General features: G+C 36.8%; 1 protein-coding gene across 2 annotated transcripts in view; it reads left to right on the forward strand.

The window, feature by feature from the left end:
- Window positions 1-17,955, forward strand: part of ARFGEF1 (ADP ribosylation factor guanine nucleotide exchange factor 1) — a 95,422-nt gene that overhangs the window by 17,138 nt on the left and 60,329 nt on the right. For both annotated transcript variants that reach the window (XM_030502897.2, XM_030502905.1), the window contains exon 2: window positions 15,188-15,218. In XM_030502897.2, coding sequence (XP_030358757.1) covers window positions 15,188-15,218 — 31 coding nt within the window. The remainder of the gene's footprint in view (window positions 1-15,187; window positions 15,219-17,955) is intronic.

Here is a 17,955-nt window from a genome sequence, read left to right on the forward strand (position 1 = left end):
ACTTTGCAGAGGGGAAAGTTACCATCACAAATCTGTAAGGCAGAGTCAATGAGCGTGTGAATAAGTGTAAGGTAATCTAGTTTTACAGTAAGCCTCAATCTGGTTGCTCACCCAAGGTTCTTGAAAGTAGTGAGCAGACAAGGAGTATATGTTCTGCTTCCTAACTGAGAGGTATCTCAGTTCTTTAGTGTTTCATGGTGTTTTGGGGTGAGGTGACAAAGGTTGGCAAAAGAAAACATTTAAAAGAGTAAAAACAGCCTGTTAAAGCTAGCAGCTGTGGTACACTGACATACTTGATAAAATGGCAGCAGTGTTGATAAATGCAAACTAATCCATGTGAGTGGAGGAGAAAACAGGTCTAAATTGTGCATGCACAAACATGGGCTCTAAGACAGACTTTTATTTGTCAGGGAGGAAGAATTTAAGTTACTATGAGTGATTCCATCAAAATATTAATTCTTTTGTCAAAAAGACAAGTATGAAGACAATAGAGGGGAAAAATGAAGCTGTACAGCACTTGCTAAAGATACCATGCAGTAAAGGTACCAGGATTCCTTGTGTAGTTCTGCTTTCTGCTGCCTCCCAAAGAGACAGTGGACTTAGAAATGGTGCAGTGTAGTCAACAATGATGATTGAAATTATGGAATGTCTTCCAGAAGAGATCAAGCAGACTACATGCCTCTTGCTTGCTGGAGGGGAAATAAATGAGGAGGATAAACATAAAGGAAGCTTGTAAGATTGTGAGTGGCACGGACATGAAGCGGTGATAATTGATTGTAATTTCTCGTAATGTAGATCCAGAGATACTGTAAAGAAATGAGCTTATGAAAGTAAAGCAAAAAAAAAAACCAAAACCAACTTCTTTCCTGCAGCTTGTTAATTACATTAATCCCAAATGTTTAAATGGTTTAAGAAGTGATTAAATGAAAATTTAGCAAGGGTTGTCAAACCTGCAGGAGCAGTCTTTGTGCAGGAAGAGTATAAGCCACAGATGGCTACATAGATGCTGGTAGGAAAGGACTATTACAGCATTCTTGCCCTGCTTTTATAATCTGCATTTACTTAAGCATATACTGTTGGCCACTCGGATTTAAGAAAAATTTGCCGTTCTTGTATCTTTGTCCAGTACAGTCTGGTGTTTTGAGGTTTGATTTCTGAGTTTGTTTCCTAGTTCTTAAAGTTTACATGGACTTTATTTAAAAATCTGGGATAGGGATGTTCTCTTTGCCTCTTTGGACACTGACCTGTTTATGTATTTCATGAAACATCCATTGTCTGTCAAGCTTGATAAGTTGCCTTTGTTCCTCTTGTTTGAAATATATTTTCATTTAGTTTCATTATGTCTGCAGTCTGTGGTGAAACAGCTTTTGAACTGGGTAGTGCAAAAGTTCAAAGATGTTTATGCTAAATTTTCTTCTTTTTATTTTATGTATTAAAATGCATATTTAACTACAAAGGAAAAAGAAAATTGTTTTCTTAGCTAAATGGACTAGAGCTACTGCATGCAAATCCCTGTGTTATGACACGAAATGATGATGAAAATACTGGTGTTCTGGGAATGGCATAATGAACTGAAGATACACTAATTCTGGAATTAAACTTTGCATATAGCTGTAAAAAGCTGTGTTGTATCTGAAGTAGGGAGAACAGAATGCTTGTATAACAGAAAGAGAGTTCAACTGCTGCAAAATATGCTGCAGCTTGATTTTCCAATTTATATTTGGTTAGCCCTAAAAATTTGGTTCATAAGTAACCCATGTACCTAAGTGAAAATATAGTCTTTTCCTTTGTTTGAATTTCTGTCATGATTTATGTAAATACAGCCAGAAACTGGCTTTGTGACTTCAATTCGTGTTATCTGTCTTCTATGGGTAAAGAGTAAGATGCCTAAGGTTAGGGGCCTTTGTATACGTCATATATCTTGTATTCCACTGATTATATTGATCATCTCTCTGCTGGCTTTAAAGAATGCTTGGGCAAGTCCTGAAGCACACCTCCCAGTTGATCTGCTGCACGTCTTCCTCAGCTGTTGGTTACATTGACAACTTGCACTTAGAAATGGTCAGACACAGAGTATGCATGAAATAATGCAGGTTGAAGTATCACACACATCAAACTGAATCCTAACCTGAATGTGACATTTTGTGTTTCTAGAATATTTCACTGAATATTTGGGATGCCTTTTCAGTTTTCAGTGCAAACAAAAATGTTAACTCAGATACTTGAGATGTGTTTCTGTTAAGCCTTTATTTATCACATTGTTTGGCTGCAAGCGAATGTGCAGAAATTTCTCTCCTACAGGGATGGATATGGTAGAAGAACCCAGCAATTATATTGTAGAGGAGTGAGATAATTTTTTACTATCAGGTCTTTGGGTTTTTTTTTTTTAAGTTGGGCTGCTCATGTTTGCCTGCTTTGAACTTAAAGGTCAGATTTAAAGATGATCTTCAGAGAGAAGCTCATTGTGTCCTTTCAGATGAATTACAAATCACGGGATTTTGTTCTGGATATATCTCATCTCAGAGGTGCTTTTTCAGACAGGTGGAAATTATTTGATTGAAAATGCTTTCCCTATATTGAATGTAGTTTTGTGTCGCAGAATTTGTTTCTGCTTCTGTAATCTTTGTGTTTTGGCAGAAACTCACACTTTTCCAAACACAGTATGAGGGATGTGTTTGAGTTTCTGATCTTAAAAATGAGAGAAACTAATCTACTCTGGTAAGGACAGAGGGGGAAGGTACTCGACATATGGCACAGTGTGCATTACCACATCTGTGTAAGAAATGATGCTACACTTTCATATCTGATAGTTTTCACCAGAAATAGCATACATAATCAATTTTTTTATTTGCCAGTATTCATGAGTTTAAATTTTGACTTTTCAAAATAAAAAAGAAGAGTCTGCGTTGTGTTTGAGTGGATAGGTGTACCTTTTCATAAGAAGTTTATCAGGATGTCTGAAACAGTGATAGAGACTGGAAATGTGTTAGTATTCCAACTGTAGTTGGTCAGTCATGACCTATCTACTGGTTCAGACTATTAGTTAAATACTTGTGGTGTTTCTTATATTCTGGTTAGTTAGAACTTCCTTGTCAAGTTATAGGTTAGATCTAGGGAGTAAAAATCACATTATATATGGAGATCCTGTGTGTGCACATTTGTATTTATATATATGTGTGTGCGTATATATATAAAAAAATTCAGTCTCAAATTTCCAGTTTCTACTGTGAATCCAAAATAACTATATTCAGTGCTCAAAGGGAAAAATATAAAGACCTAGATCGAGGTTAATTTCTTAAGGGTTGCAGCAGAAGAACCGGGGCCGCAACATTTTGATGTCTCTAAATTTCAGATAAATGTCAATCTGCTGTGGCAAATTAAGAGTCGTCGCTGATTCATCATCTGTAGAACTAGGCAAACACGTTTCACAATCTTAAACAACAGAGCTACTGGTTTCCTTGTGGCTTTGAGGAAGCGTTAACCCACCATGCTCACAGAGTGTCTGCAGTCCTATTCTTACACACGGTACAAGCTACACATCTGCTGACTGTAGCAAATACTCATTCAAATGAGCTAGTGAATACTTGAGAAAATTGATAGAGAGGAGTGCTGAAGGGAATCTCTGTCTGTCTGATTTTTCGCTCAATTTTCTCTTTGAATATGCTGAGACACTAATACATATCATCAATTGAATCAGGTAAGCAAGAGGTGGTGGTAGTGGGAAGTCCCGTTACCTTGCACAAGCTATTCTAGAGAAACAAGAGGAGCTGCATGTTATTTAAAATCATTAAATTCTACCATCCTGCAAGGCTTACCTTCCCCCCCTCCTTCCTTAACTCGGTGAGTAGATTCCTAGCTCTTTCTAGTGGAGTTACAGGTTCCTCCAGGAACTTCACACACACACACTTTGTAATGATGGAGAAGTCTCACTTCTATAAAGATTGTACTCCCTATTTTATGGAATTTATAATTGGTAATTAGTTTCTTTTACCTTGCTATGGGTTACCTAGATGGCAGTTATGATTCTTGTCAAAAATATTTGAAAAATCAATTACTGAGGGAGAGAAGCTGCTTTTTCTTTTTCTTTCTTTAATCTCCAAAGACTTGCAGTGCTTTTCTTAGTCCAGCATGTTGGTATTTTTATGAGAGACAGCTGGTAAGAACCTTTTTGTATACTGATCTCTATACTGTATACCGTTGCACTTAGCTGCTAAAATTGTTTTCTCTGTAAATTACAGTTATTCTGACCTGAATAATTGTAGTATATCCTTTGATCAGACTCTTCTAGCGGGTCTATCTTGGTTTGGTTGTTTCTCTGCAGCGTTTTGTCATCTCATGTTTAGTAAAGAAAGAAATGACCTCACTTGACACACATTTCCATGTTTTCATGATGAATTTAACTTTCTTTTCTTCCTGTGATCCCACTCTGTTATAGTTAACACCCCATATTTCCCCAGCAGTAGCAGTAATACTGGCTAAAGCATTTGTTTTCTTACCCATCATACCCTTAGCCATATGGTAAAAGCAGATTAAGGAACTGATCCATATTTTGTAAAAAAAATCTTTTAAAATATACGTTAAAAATGAACATTTACTTTCTTAATGCAGTGTTACTTTGTTACTCTTCAACTGGTAAGGTCCCTCTGCAATTTTATAGCAGGCATGCACAGACAGTTGTAGTGGCATAATATGGATAAATGATGATGCAGTCAGGAGGAAAGGGATGTTAAGTAGCAAAAACATTTGTACCGTTTTACACATTGAACTACATTCTAAGATTTTTCTTGCTCAGTAATCTTTGTTTGTTCTAGTAGTAGTCAGCTTATCTGTCTGCATAGGGTATATATGCTGCTTACTTTAAGCAGCAAAAAAATACAAAAAAACCCTAATAAAAATATCCAGCTGAATTTAGTTTATGCTGTTTATGTTTTGTGCTACCTGCCTCTCTATTTGGATAGCTGTTGCTGTGTTTATATTCTGGGGTTGTAGCCTCTAGAGTCAGGATTTACATAACCCAAAAGAATTTTCACATAGGATGTGAGAAAGAAGGGTCAGAAAACGCTATACACGTTGTGAATGTGAAGAGGAATATGCAGCTGCAGGCTTCCCCCCTTTTACCTGATAAAGAAACATTACTGTCCTTGCAAAACTTTCTTCATTACAAAAAAAATACTAATGCTGATGAAAAATAGTGGGTAAACTTCATATGGTTTTGCAGTATATTTAGTCCATTGCAGCTGTGGGCATCCACTGCAATGGGCTGTATTACTGTAGCTCTTCCTTCCTGAAACCTGATACATGAGGTGTGGCAACTCATGATCATCCAGCTCTTCAGTGAGTTGAAATAGCTCACTGACCCAATGAAAACTAAAATTATCAAGTTATTTAAACTTTGTGCCTTGGCAGTGATTGTGTAAGGAGTGTGCAAATAAGCACAAAGTGACATGGAATAGGATGAACCACATTTTTTTGGTGGTCGCCCTCAGTTGGATTGGATTAAAGCATGTTGGAAAACTGTAACTCTAGGCAAGATCCTTCCTATAGTTGGTTAGGTGACTATATACTTGGTAAGCAACCAAATTGCTTGTATATTAATACACCTTTTCAGCAACTTGTGCCGTGAGCTCTAAGTGTGAAACTGATATTTGGGGATAGTGGGATGAGGTATCAAAAAAGGCTGGAACAACCCTGCCAGATTAAAATAAATATACATGCCTAGTCTCTTCTGTTTAAGAGGCTTAACTGCTTGTGTTTAACGTCTGTGTTTGAAGAGGTAAACAAAAAGTTTATTTCTGTTCTTTGAGTATAAAAAAATTTCTTTAAAGGAGTGAAGAAACAAGTTTGGATACTGCTGGGATTTTGCTGTAGATTTAATAAAGGATGGAGACTCATTTGATATTGACGGGAGGTAGAAGGATTTACTGCTGCAGAAAATGAGTTTTACAGCCTCGTGTTAGAATATAAATGCTACTAATAATGACTACAATTCAGTTATCTTTGGCAGTGTGTGACCTATATGTGTGTCACCCCTCCTCTTCTTCCGAAGTAGTCAGTGAAGCAACTTGACAGTAGTCTCAACTTCGTCTAACAAGTAGAAGATTATTACAGAAAATCTAGTCATAAAATCCCATTGGATTGAATGATTCTGAGTTAATTTTAAGCAGAATGAGGCCACTGTACTCTTCTTCTGAGTAGATTTGCCAGTGATTCTCTGTTTGAAAATGTCATACCTAATGAGCAGAAGGAGCAGGGAGCAAGGTTGGCTCAGTGGAGACAGGTTGCGCATTCAAGTTTTTGAGTTTACTCCAGAGTTGCATATTTCCAAATGATACTGCATCACGAGCAGAGCTGGGGAGAGGCTGTAGCTCTGTGTGCTTGTCTGTCTAAAAAGAAAATTAGATGAGAAGATTGCTTCACAGATAAAAAGCCAAATAAGGACAGTCAGACATACTGTCTTCTGAATTGCAGATATAAAAGTAGAGAAATACTTCAATAGGATTTGCTGCAAACCTGTGACATATCAGAAAATATTGCATAGGAACTAACAACATAAAATGTTTCTTTCTTAAATTGCCATTCTTTTCAGAAGATTAGTGTCATCTAAAGTTGAAGCAGCTCATCTATACAAAGTCTGCTTTTGTGGCTTTTGGTTTTTTTACTTTGTGTGTATGTACACATAAATATTTCTGTACATGAGTCAAAGGTTACTACTCTGTTTTTCTAAGATAATGAGATATGACTTGGTATTTCAGTTGATTAGAGGGTTTCAGGATTTTGTCAACACAACAAGGAGGATCTACACAATTTCATCAAGAGTTGTCAGACTCAAAATATAACTGCTGTTTGTTTGGAGCACTGCTTCTTAAGTAGTGTGATTAATCTGTTCTTCTTCAGTTACTTCTTCAATACCTGTAAACATGAAGTTGCAGCAGCATAATATATTGGAATGGAAAGCAAGTAGGAGTGTTCAAAAATACTCTCTAAGGTTGTTTTGTTTGTCTGTACAAGAGTTATTTGCAATTATGTAAATGTTACACAAAGACCACAGCAGTGACTTTCTTAAATCTGCACGGAGCCTTGCTCATTTCCATCCATGTGCCATAGCTGCATGAACTGTAATATTGCAGACAGAGGAAACTGAGTAGAATAAAAGGTGAACTGACCCCAGCAAATAACAGCAGTCATATGAACAGGTGTGTAAATAAACTATAACTGAGGGTCTTATGGTAAAGTCTAGGCTTAAGAATTTTGAGGGCAAAGCAACACTCATGGTATTCTACAATGGAGAGAATATACACAGGTGAAATTCATGCATTGGTGTATATGCTTGCGCTTGGGTCTGTATTTCTTGCAATCCCATCTCTTTTTAGGTCAGCTTCCTAGATTAAAACAGAACAAAAACTGCACCCCTAAAAGCCCAGTGCTGCTATAAGTCTGTTCTTGGCTGCTCACAAATAGGATTTTTTTTTTTTGCCCATCTTTTATAGTCTCTGTGTTCAGGAGGATTTGAGGGAAGGGAAGAGAGATCGCTCTGCATCCTAGAAGGTATGATGGAGAAAGCTGTTCATAGGATTTACAGGAAGACACAGTGCTACGATATGCATCTTGAGAATTCCATTTAAGGGACAATTTCAGCTTTCATAGTGAGTAGTTGCTTCTGCAGGCTACCTAAAGTAATTATAATTTCAGTAGTAGCTTCCTATTAATGAATTCGCATACACTTATTACCAGTTTTAGGCAAGTCAGCCTGCTTTAGTAATTCAGGGGAATAACAAACAGTATTGCACTAATCTGTTTAATTATTCTATGGTAATTTGAGATCCCACTGAGACTTCTGATAAAGCTTTTGGGTTTTGTCTGTTTGCTATTTACATACACTGATACAGATTAATGTTGAAGATAGGTGTATTAACAGTTACTGAAAGTTAATTACAGTGCTACAGTTAAAAAAGAAATGGGAGAGGAAAATACCGTAATCTGAGTTTGCTAGTTACTCTTCCTCATACATCTTCAGCACAAGAAAACATATTGAAACTGGCATAGTTCAGAGTTCAGAAGTAGTGAGGTAGAGGTTCTGTGAGAGCAAGAAGAGTGCTCAGCTGGAAGCATGGAGAAAATTTCTATGCAGTGTTGTGTGCTTGCCATAGCTTGTCTCTTAGCAAATCCTCAGCTTTGCGGAAGACCTGTAAGGGGTTTGGATGTTAGCAACAACGTTTAGGTAAGAGCAGGCGCCAAATTTGCAGCATGTATTTTTACACAAACTTGCTGTTTTTTCTTTGATGTATTGACTTAGCAGAAATTGCCCACAAAGATAATCTCTGGATCATCATTTTCTGAATGCAGTGGAGCTTGAGTTGAAAATGGCTGTGTGTTTCTCCAGTTCTAGTATTTGGACTCCTTAGACCTAATTATTTTAGCTTTTTTCTCAAGTCTGTTACTGGTTTTTGAATTTTAGTACTTCCTTCAGTTGAATAGGCAAGAGACTTTTTTTCTTTTTGACACAGCTTGAAGCTAATGGATATCAGATATCAAGAAAAGAAACAAGTTTGGGATATCTTTTTAGAAATACATACTAATAACACCTTTTGGCTGGAGACTTACTCAGCATGATCTGCTTGGAATTTTATCTCTCTGAGGGAGAGATTGTTTTGGGGACTTTTTTTTATTCCCATCATGTTTATAATTGGTTTTACTAGTGTGAGTTCAAACTTGGTAATTTTTTTTAATTAAGCTATCACCATATATGTAATGATCTTATTACATAGTTCGGAATATACTTAAAGTTCTTTTCAAATAAATACTGAGGGTTTAGGTTTATATTATTAAAATACAGCTAACTTTATCTTACAGGTTCAAATTCACAAGTACCTTTAAACTGCTAGGTCTGCATGGAGGAGGACAGTTTCAGTATTGTAAATGATGAAAAATTTGGGGTTATTTTAATCCCAAATTAAATTAAAATTTTTTTCGTATGATATTGGAGACAGTCACTAGAATACTGGGATGGAAAGAAGCAAGCCAAGTGAATCCAAGCAAAGCCTTTAGTGTTCTAATAGGATTTCACTTTTTTAATATAGATACAATTTAAATTCCTCTTCACTGTGTGTTCCTTGGATCTCATCCACCTGCTTTTACTTGAAATAATTGAATTCAAATTGCTTCCTTCTCACAGTAGTCTTCTATGGTATAAGTAATGTAAGCTCCAAACATTGATTTGTTTCCTTGGAGTATTGCAGCCTGTGCTGCTTTGGCTGGTTCTAACCAGGATGGTTACAATTCTTTAAAATGCCACTGTTTACTGTCTTGAATTCATTATATACTTAATACCCTCCTTTTTTTTATTTTTTAAAGTTGTAATATCATCATGATTTTTAGTCATCTGCATACATTTTCGGCATTAAGAAGAGTTGGAAAATACAAGTTGTTTTGCAGTACTAAGTGAAAGAGTAGCTGCTTCTGCCTCTCCCCCAGTGAGCAGAGGAACAGGGCATGTACAGGCATGCCAAAATGTACAGGCATGTGCGTTTTGGATGTAATTTTTATGATCTGGTGGTGGTTTTTTTACCCCCAGTGAAAATTCAGGATGTTTTCTGTTCCAATAGATAGACTTTCAGTTAGGTAAATAAACTTTCATTCTGATGTTTACACTGTTAGTCTTTAGATGTGCAGAACTTTGTACCACTGAGAGTTACACATGCTTTTTTGGCAGGCAATGTTTGGAATACAGTATTTGGGAATGTAATGTACTCTTGTTTTTTAATACAATCCTGATGCAAGAACAAAAAAAATACAATGTGAGACATGTATTAAATGCTTTTAAGTGTGTGGATTTTTCCTAGCATCATATTTTGTAATGAACCTCTGAAGTATTTTTCCATTTTATGGTAAATATTTTGCCCTTTTCCCAATAGCAAGTTCCAGAAGAATTCTTTTCCCTATAATCTAACGCACAACTTGATGCTGAGCTGATGCCATAGAACTTAGCTCTGTGAACCATTCCTGAAGGTAACCAGTTACCCTTTACTTGATGGGAAAGTTATCCTTGACTTCTGCCAAAGTATAACTGTAGAATATTTATACTCTAAATTGTGTTATGGCATATTTAGGTAAGCAGAAGGAAGTGTTATCTAAAGGTAACCTAGAGGAGAGGGTCTATTTTGGATGTAGGGGGATGTTGGTTTAGGAACCAAGGCAATAAGCCAGTCATAAACAAATTTCAAATGGGAATTAGAGATACCCTTCAGTGTAGTTAAGGTTTAAATCATCCTTTGAATCAGATTAGCAGGGTTAAACAGTGAATTGGTTGTAAATTGGAGTTTGATCAGGATTATAGACCAGTTAAGACAGTATTGCCCACAGCACTTGCTTGACCTACTTGGCCCATTTTGACCTTGCTGGTTATGTGTTACCCACTGTCATTACAGAGAGATTTGTTAATTTTACAGTTGCAAATGAGATTAGCTGCTTCTAAGATGTTAAAGGGACAGAAAGAAACCTGGAGACTAGTTTGGTTTTTTCATACTAGAAACTATAAGGAGCCTGAAGGAAGTAAGGAAAAATGTTCAAAGGGTGTGCTGAAGCAGTGAATTAAAGTTGGAGAAGTGGGAATGGCATTATGGGTACCTGTTCTGGTGGTTTAACTCCATACCTCCAAGCGGCACCTAAGCCCCACGCAGCTGCTCATGGCTGGTATCAAGGAGAAGAATTGGAGGGTAAAAATGCAAAAACTTTGGGTTGAGATAAAGAAAGATTAGTAAGGAAAAAAAAAAAAAGGAGGGGGAAGCAGGGTGCATGACAGAACAAAAAAAAAACAAAACCAAGAAACATGAGTGATGCAAAAAAGCAGTAATAGCTTACCACCAGGTGACTGATGCCAAGACAATCCCCAAGCAATGGCAGGCAGACTCTTCCCCTGCAAGTTTTTATTGCTGAGCGTGGCACCATATGGTGTGGAATATCCCTGTGGTCAGCTGGGGACAGCTGTCGTGGCTGTGTCCCCTCCCAACTCCTTGTGCACCCCCAGCCTACTCTCTAGTGCAGTGCTGTGAGGAGCAGAAAAGGCCTTGGCTATGTGTAAGCACTACTCAGCAGTAACTGAAACATCTCTATGTGATCGACAGTGGTTTTTGGTGCAAATCTAAAATGCAGCACTATACAAGCTGTCATAAAGAATATTAATTCTGTTACAGCCAAAAGCAGCACACTTGTATAGCAAAGATCATAGACATTTTCAGAAATTTCTTTGAAATAGTGATGGTCTGTACAAGTGTAGATGAAATGGAAATGAAATGTTGAAACTAATGTACATGACTCATTTTACCTGCTCTGTGAAACAGTTGATGCATACCATCGTAAAACTGCAAAGTAATGCATCTCCTTGATGAGCTCTATCTTCTGTGTGCAAAAGCCACATACATTTCCAGTAATTCTGTGATAGAGCTCTATGAAGAGGTCTTCCTCTGGAGCTGAGTGTGAATGTGAGAATTCAGGAAGTATTTATTTTGTTATTTCTGTTACACTTTATTTAAGAGTACTAAATATACCCGTTAGTTCCATTCGAGGATGCATCATCCTTTCAGTGCCATAGAATAATCTGAGTTATTTGGCATAGTAATGACAGATCATACATAGACATGGCAAATAATATGGAGGGAGACTGGGAGCTTTAGTTTTCTGCAGTCTTCCTACCCTGTTCCAGCATCTTACATGCTCTTACTCCACCTTCCCAAAATGAATAGAGATCCTCTCCTTTGTGGTTTTGGTTGTGTGTTTTGGAAAGAGAGAGCAAAACAAGGAAGCAGCCTATGTTTTCAAGTCTGGCTTCATCTCCCTTTTCCACCTAATCTTTAGTGTTGCAGGAATTACTTTTTCCCATAAAAAGGAATATATCAGTCAGTGTTCAGGTTCATCTGTCTTTAACAGATTATTTATCTACTGTGAGAATTGTTGGTTACCTTTATTATAATCTATTTTTCTGCTGGTAACGCCGCTTGAATTTTTTTTATGCTTCCTACTGGATGTGGCTGTTACACGACCATGAAATTGTACTGTGATTAAGTTGTGTTTTGGCGTGGAGAGCAGGGGGAGCAATCAGACAGGGAAGAAAATTAAATTTTCTCTGTTCTCAGGGGTAAAAGTAAACTTTAAGTCTGCTGTCTACCTCATTCATAGCAGTTGTGTCATATCATGTGCTTATCTGCCATTTAAAATGTTTTAGTCTTCTAAAATAATTGATGTTGGCCGCTCTAGGAACCTGTCTTTTTATTTAACAAAGGTCATAAAATCTGTGCTTTAGCATTAATAGTCTGATGCAGTGCTGCTTGAAATGGTAGTAACATTTAATTAGATCAACACCTGCATAAGCTTTTTCCTTGTAATTGTAGTATACTTACTTCAGTTACAGAAACTTCCATTTTCTGATATGAATTGTTGCGCTCTGTTCTAAAGACAGTCTGTTACAGTATTTTAAGAAAGAATAGTCGTAATTTGTTAGAATATCAGCAGCATAATGAGGGCTTTAAGCAGCTCTGATTTTTTTTTTTTTTTTTTTTTTTACTATTATTTTGGAAATCTTTGCAAGTACTATTGTAGTTTACAAAGCAGAGAATAAATTCGGAGATAATCTGAAGTAGCATCAAGGTGACAGCTAGCTGCGTTTGATACGTTCTTTTAGTTCAGGAATAAAAAGAGTTAGTGCAAAGTGGAACTGCTGGTTTTGATCTTTCTTTTCCTGAATGTTATTTTTTTGTTTGTCTGTTTGCCAGGGACTTGTCTTTGTTCATGCAGTGTTTTCAGCTCAATAAATGTGCTTAAGCATACCTTGTAACCACTGTTTTGGAATGTGTAAAGTTGACTAGCGTGAGTTGTCTGAACACTCACCTACTGTCATGTCTGCTTTAAGTAGAGCCGGAAGAATATTTGTGCTTAGGACATGTGCTGGCTTTTAGTGCAAAAATACTGTTCATGGGGAAATGGAGAGAGTGGGGAGCTGAGAACTGGCTTACTTGTACTTCCTTGAGCAATTTTTGCATTAATTCAATACTCAAAACTGTTTCTATTCTGAAGAATGAACGAGTTCCACTATAATTTGCACCTTCCCTGGGGGGGGGAGTAGTGAGCCTCAGGGGATTAGCATTCCAGTGGCATGGTGCAGGCTGAGAAGGGCAGCCAGAATTGGATATGAAGTGGAGCTTTGCATTCTGTTGTTTTACTTACAACAATAGTCTGAAATCATTCTTTTCCCAGATTGTTTCTTATGGTGGTTTTCTTTCCCAGCCAAAGTATAAAATAACTTGTAAATGCACAGGTCTTTCTGTTGTCAGTAGAGTAGTTGACTCATATATCTAAGTGATCCTAAGTAAAACTGTTGAACTGTTGTGTTTGTTTCAGGTTATTAAAATACGATAAAATGGTTAAATGAAATTTGTGTTGATATTCATTGCTTTTTCTTGAATTATCTTTCTTCATTTTAAATACCATAAATGGGTTATGATCTTGAATAATTTAAATATAAACCAGCATGATTTAAGTTCAGATTGTAGAAGTGGTTTCTAAATTCGTATATTAATAATTCTAAAGAACTAAATATATATAAAAAGGATTTAAAGGAGTTTGTCACTCAAATTAATTCAAGTTCAGTAAGACATAATTTCTACTTTTGTGTTCAGTTCTGCCCCCCCTCACCTTTTTAATGACACTAATACCTTGTGTCATTTTACAAGCAAAATTTATTAATATTTCATTGATGTTATTCATGGTATTGCTGTCTGAGCAGAGCATTAGGATTCCCTTAGTTTCTGTAGTCTACTGTGTTTTCATTCTGTGTTCAAAGTAGTTGGGTATTGGGAAACAATCTGTTCAGTTTTGTTGTTCTAGTTGGAAATTTTGAACTCGGAAGCCATTCGGCAGTTGTATCTGGTTGGTAATGTTTGTTGGACAGACTTCAGAGCATCTCAGGGAGGAGAGTTCCTAGGTGTGAATGCTAAGGTGGGAGGTAAAATAATGAAAGGTAGGAAGATGCTGGAAGGGAGAAAGACAGGTTTTTTTTCTCCTTCTTCTTGGTCAGGAATTGGTCTTCTAGCAACTAAATGGATCAAACACCATAACCTAGCAGGAGTTAGGCATACTTTCCCAAAACATTGCTGATTACAGGACTTGTTGTTATTGTGACTTACTGAGGAATATTGAATATGTGGAATATTGAATTCTTTTCATGTTTTGTATAGTCCTGCATAACACAGGTTTGAACCGCTTCTGGACTAGCTGTTTTTTGGATTAATCCATGCCACTAGTTTAAAGCTTATGCGCAAAAAAGAAAGTGAAGTGTTGCTTTTAGTTGATGGTGGGTTTGTATGTTTGAGCAGGACTTGACAATAGAATAGGTTTCCTGAGATTTCTTTAAATGTATATATACACATGTACTCATACTTGATTTGTACATTTGATTTCAAGAATGTATTCCTACAACATTGGAAGTCCTAGTCTTTATGGAATTTCCTATGATTTAAGCGTGTGAAGTAACTGGAAAATGCAGACAAGAAGTATTCTTGAAATTTCCTAAAATGAGTTTCAGTAATTGAAAATTACTTTAAAATGTGTTATTAAAAATTATTTATTGTGTTGTTTTGTCAACAGCATTAAACTAGGAAATAGAGGTGCTGCAGACTTCTTTTTCCTCCTCTCTAGTCATTACTGTGGTATCTAACTGTTGAAAGCCAGAAATGATAATGAGTCATCAAGGTTTCATGTAAGAATTGGCAGTGGTGGTTTCTTTATTGTTTCTCTGTATAACCCGCATTTAACAAGCAATATATCCTTTATGGATAGATTAATAGTTTTAATAAAAATTGTATTTTCCTCATTATTTCTGCATACATGAGCTTGCCAGTGTCTTGGTAAAAACATTCTAAGGATGTGGTGTTTAGCTGGCATGACTGGATTCAAATTAAGTATTAAGTTTTGAATATTAAGGTTTGTAAAGAAATTTTGATATGGTTTGCAACCAGTGCAGGTGAAGAGTAGCAGCTCTAATGAAATTGCTTGTAAACATGTATTTTGTGTTTTAAACTAATCCTGGTTTCAAATGTTTGCCTAAATAGTTTTGTTTCCCAGCCATTTTCAGTTACTTGTTTTTATATTTGTGGTTATGATACCATTTCCATAACTATGCCTTTGTTTCATTTTACAGAGGAAATAAAGGCTGAAACAGAAAAGCAAAGGTATGTGATAGTTCATCCTATTGAGTGATAGTGCTTTTAACTTCTTAAAATGTGTACCATACTTATTCTGCATTGGGAGTATGGGTTCTCTCTGAAAAGCATTTTCAATATGTTCTGTAAAGTTGGTGGTATCTGGAAATGTGGTAAGAATGCTGCTTCTGTGACTGACTGTTATGGTGCAAGGCACAGGGTCTGGGATTAGATGCAGAAGATAACTTAGAGCGGGCTGATACTGTCTGGCCAGAGAGGGTAGGGACGGGGATCAGTGTTAGAAAAAGTCTTTGTAGGTGGCACAAGAAGGAAGTATTAGTGGAGGGGCCTGAGCTATTGAAGTGGATTCAGAGGAGAGGGAAGAACCTGGAGTGCAAATAAAAGACTTGAACTGTGAGTGAGTGAGGGGAGGAGGTTGGGGTGAGGAAGTGGGAATGGGTAGAGAAACTAGTGTAATTTGAAAATACAGTGCCTGGAAAGGACTTTGTTAGGGAATAGATGTAGATTTCTGGAGGCAAATCCTCTAAAAGCGAAGAAGCCAAAATTGCCATTCAGCACTCTACTGCTATCAACGAGTACTGTTTTTTTAAGTATTGGTAAACTGTGGAATCCATTATTAGTGTTTAATTACATGTTCCACAGGATCATCTTCCTCATTCAGTGTACATTACTAACCATGAGTCAGGGCTGTGTGGTGAAGATTGCTTATACCACTTACTGGAAGAATTGGATCAGTGGGTGAAACTGATGATGAAAGTGTTCTTGCAGCTTAAGCAGATGAGTGCTGCCTAGGGACCTGCTTTCTGCCCTGTAACTGAATTTCTGGTTTAGGAAAATAATTTAAACCACAGCTATTGAAATCGGCCACTAATGATTTCTGCTCATCTCCTGCGTGTTTGAGCTGAAATCTGCAAGTTTCGGTTTGGAAAATGTGAGCACTTCTAGCTGGAAAGGAAGCTAGTGGGCACTTTGTTTTGGAGGATGTAAAGGACAATTTAATAATCAAATATGCTGAAAAATGTAGTCTTGCAGCTTATCAAATTTGTGGATGCATCAGACTGAGTCACTGTGCTTCAGTTTCCCCCAGCAATATAAAGTCAGTATCGTCAGCTCATAGAAAGGTTGTAAAATTAAATGTAATGTTTGTGTAGTGTTCAGAAAATGTTGCACCAAGCACCACAAAACAGTCTCAGACAGAAAGTAATGTGCTTTTATAATAGGTTTTACTTAGAGTAGTATAAATAAAGCAGAAGTGCACATTGTGAAGCATGATAAGAAAAAAATGCTTAATGTTAAATACTCAGTGAGAGATATTTGTTCTGGGCACTGAATAAAGGGAAGTAATACCTGATCTATAGTTAAATACCATGCTAATAAGAGCACTGAATTATAATGATTTATACAAGTATGGTTCATTCTTTTCTGAAATTTTGGTGCTTAAATTCTGACCTATTAATATCTAAAGTTGTGATTTTTGGGGTATAATGTGTATGTCTTACCTACATCCTTTTTCGAATTAGATTTTGATTTCTTCAGTGCTGTCTTTATTTTGACTGTAGCCTTTTGCTGCTATGAGGGCACTGCTGGACTTGGAAACTGAATGGATTTGCCATATTCTTACTGTAGAGTCAGATTTTTAGATGCAGTAGAAAATACTGGTTTTTTAGGCCTAAGAGAACCTCTTAGTTTATCAAATTATTTTCAGATTCATGTTTCTGTAATTGAGATTTGAATGTCCTAACAAGGGACTTCTGAAGACAATTCTTTGAGGTTTTTCTGGTCCCTGTTCAAGGAAAGCGATCTCACAGTTAGCCTGGAATGCAGTGAAAAATAGATCGTTTCCACCTGTCAGAACGTTTACATGGAAAACTGCTTCTTTTGTTTTGTTGTTTGTTTTTTAATCAGAACTGGTTTCTAGTAATGGGGCAGAGGGGAATGGAATAGAAAAGGACAGGCTGATTTATGTAGCTGTTACACAGCAAATGCTGCCAAAATAATTTTTGAAATTAATTGTTTAATACATACCTTAGTCTGTTTCTATGGCTGATAGATAAATGTCAGCATATTTCATAATTCTTATGGTTGGCAGATCCTGTGGTGGAAGAAAGTTTTGCTGGGGACAGTTTCTGGTTTCACAGTCTGCTGGAAAAAAACAGCTGAAGTAATTTCTTCACTGACATTAAGAAGGAAGGACCTTTTGGCTTTCTCTCTCCCCTGTCCCTGCTATCCCCTTCACTTCCATCATCAGCAAGGTGATGATCTTACTGAGTTACCTTTCCAGAGACAAATGGAGGATTATCTTCCATATTTATTATTTTGAGCATTTTTAAATAGCTTTCAATTAAGAGAGGCTTCAGGCTTCTGCAGTAGATACAGTTTCTTCATTTTTGGAATCTCATCATGGCCTGCTCGTTTCTGAAAAATTCTGTTTGTATTTCTGGAGTGCTCTTTTAACCTAATTTTAATGACATCACTAGATGAAGAACAGTCTTGTCATAAGACATGGGCAAGAGATACCACCTTTCCATTCCTCAGACAGAAGCTTTTATAGGATTTAAGAACTTAGAAGAGTCATGTCCTTCCTCTGCAACTTATCTGATTTGGATTTTGTCCTAAAGAGCTCTGTTTCCAGCAAAACAGTATTGGGCAATAAATAAAGTTATGCATCCAACAGAAAAACAAACCTCTGCCCTGCTTCAAGGAAAACTATACATAGGAATAAGCCCTTAAGCCTTCAAAAGAGAAG

Source organism: Strigops habroptila, chromosome 1 (assembly GCF_004027225.2).
Source record: "Strigops habroptila isolate Jane chromosome 1, bStrHab1.2.pri, whole genome shotgun sequence".
NCBI lineage: Eukaryota > Metazoa > Chordata > Aves > Psittaciformes > Psittacidae > Strigops > Strigops habroptila.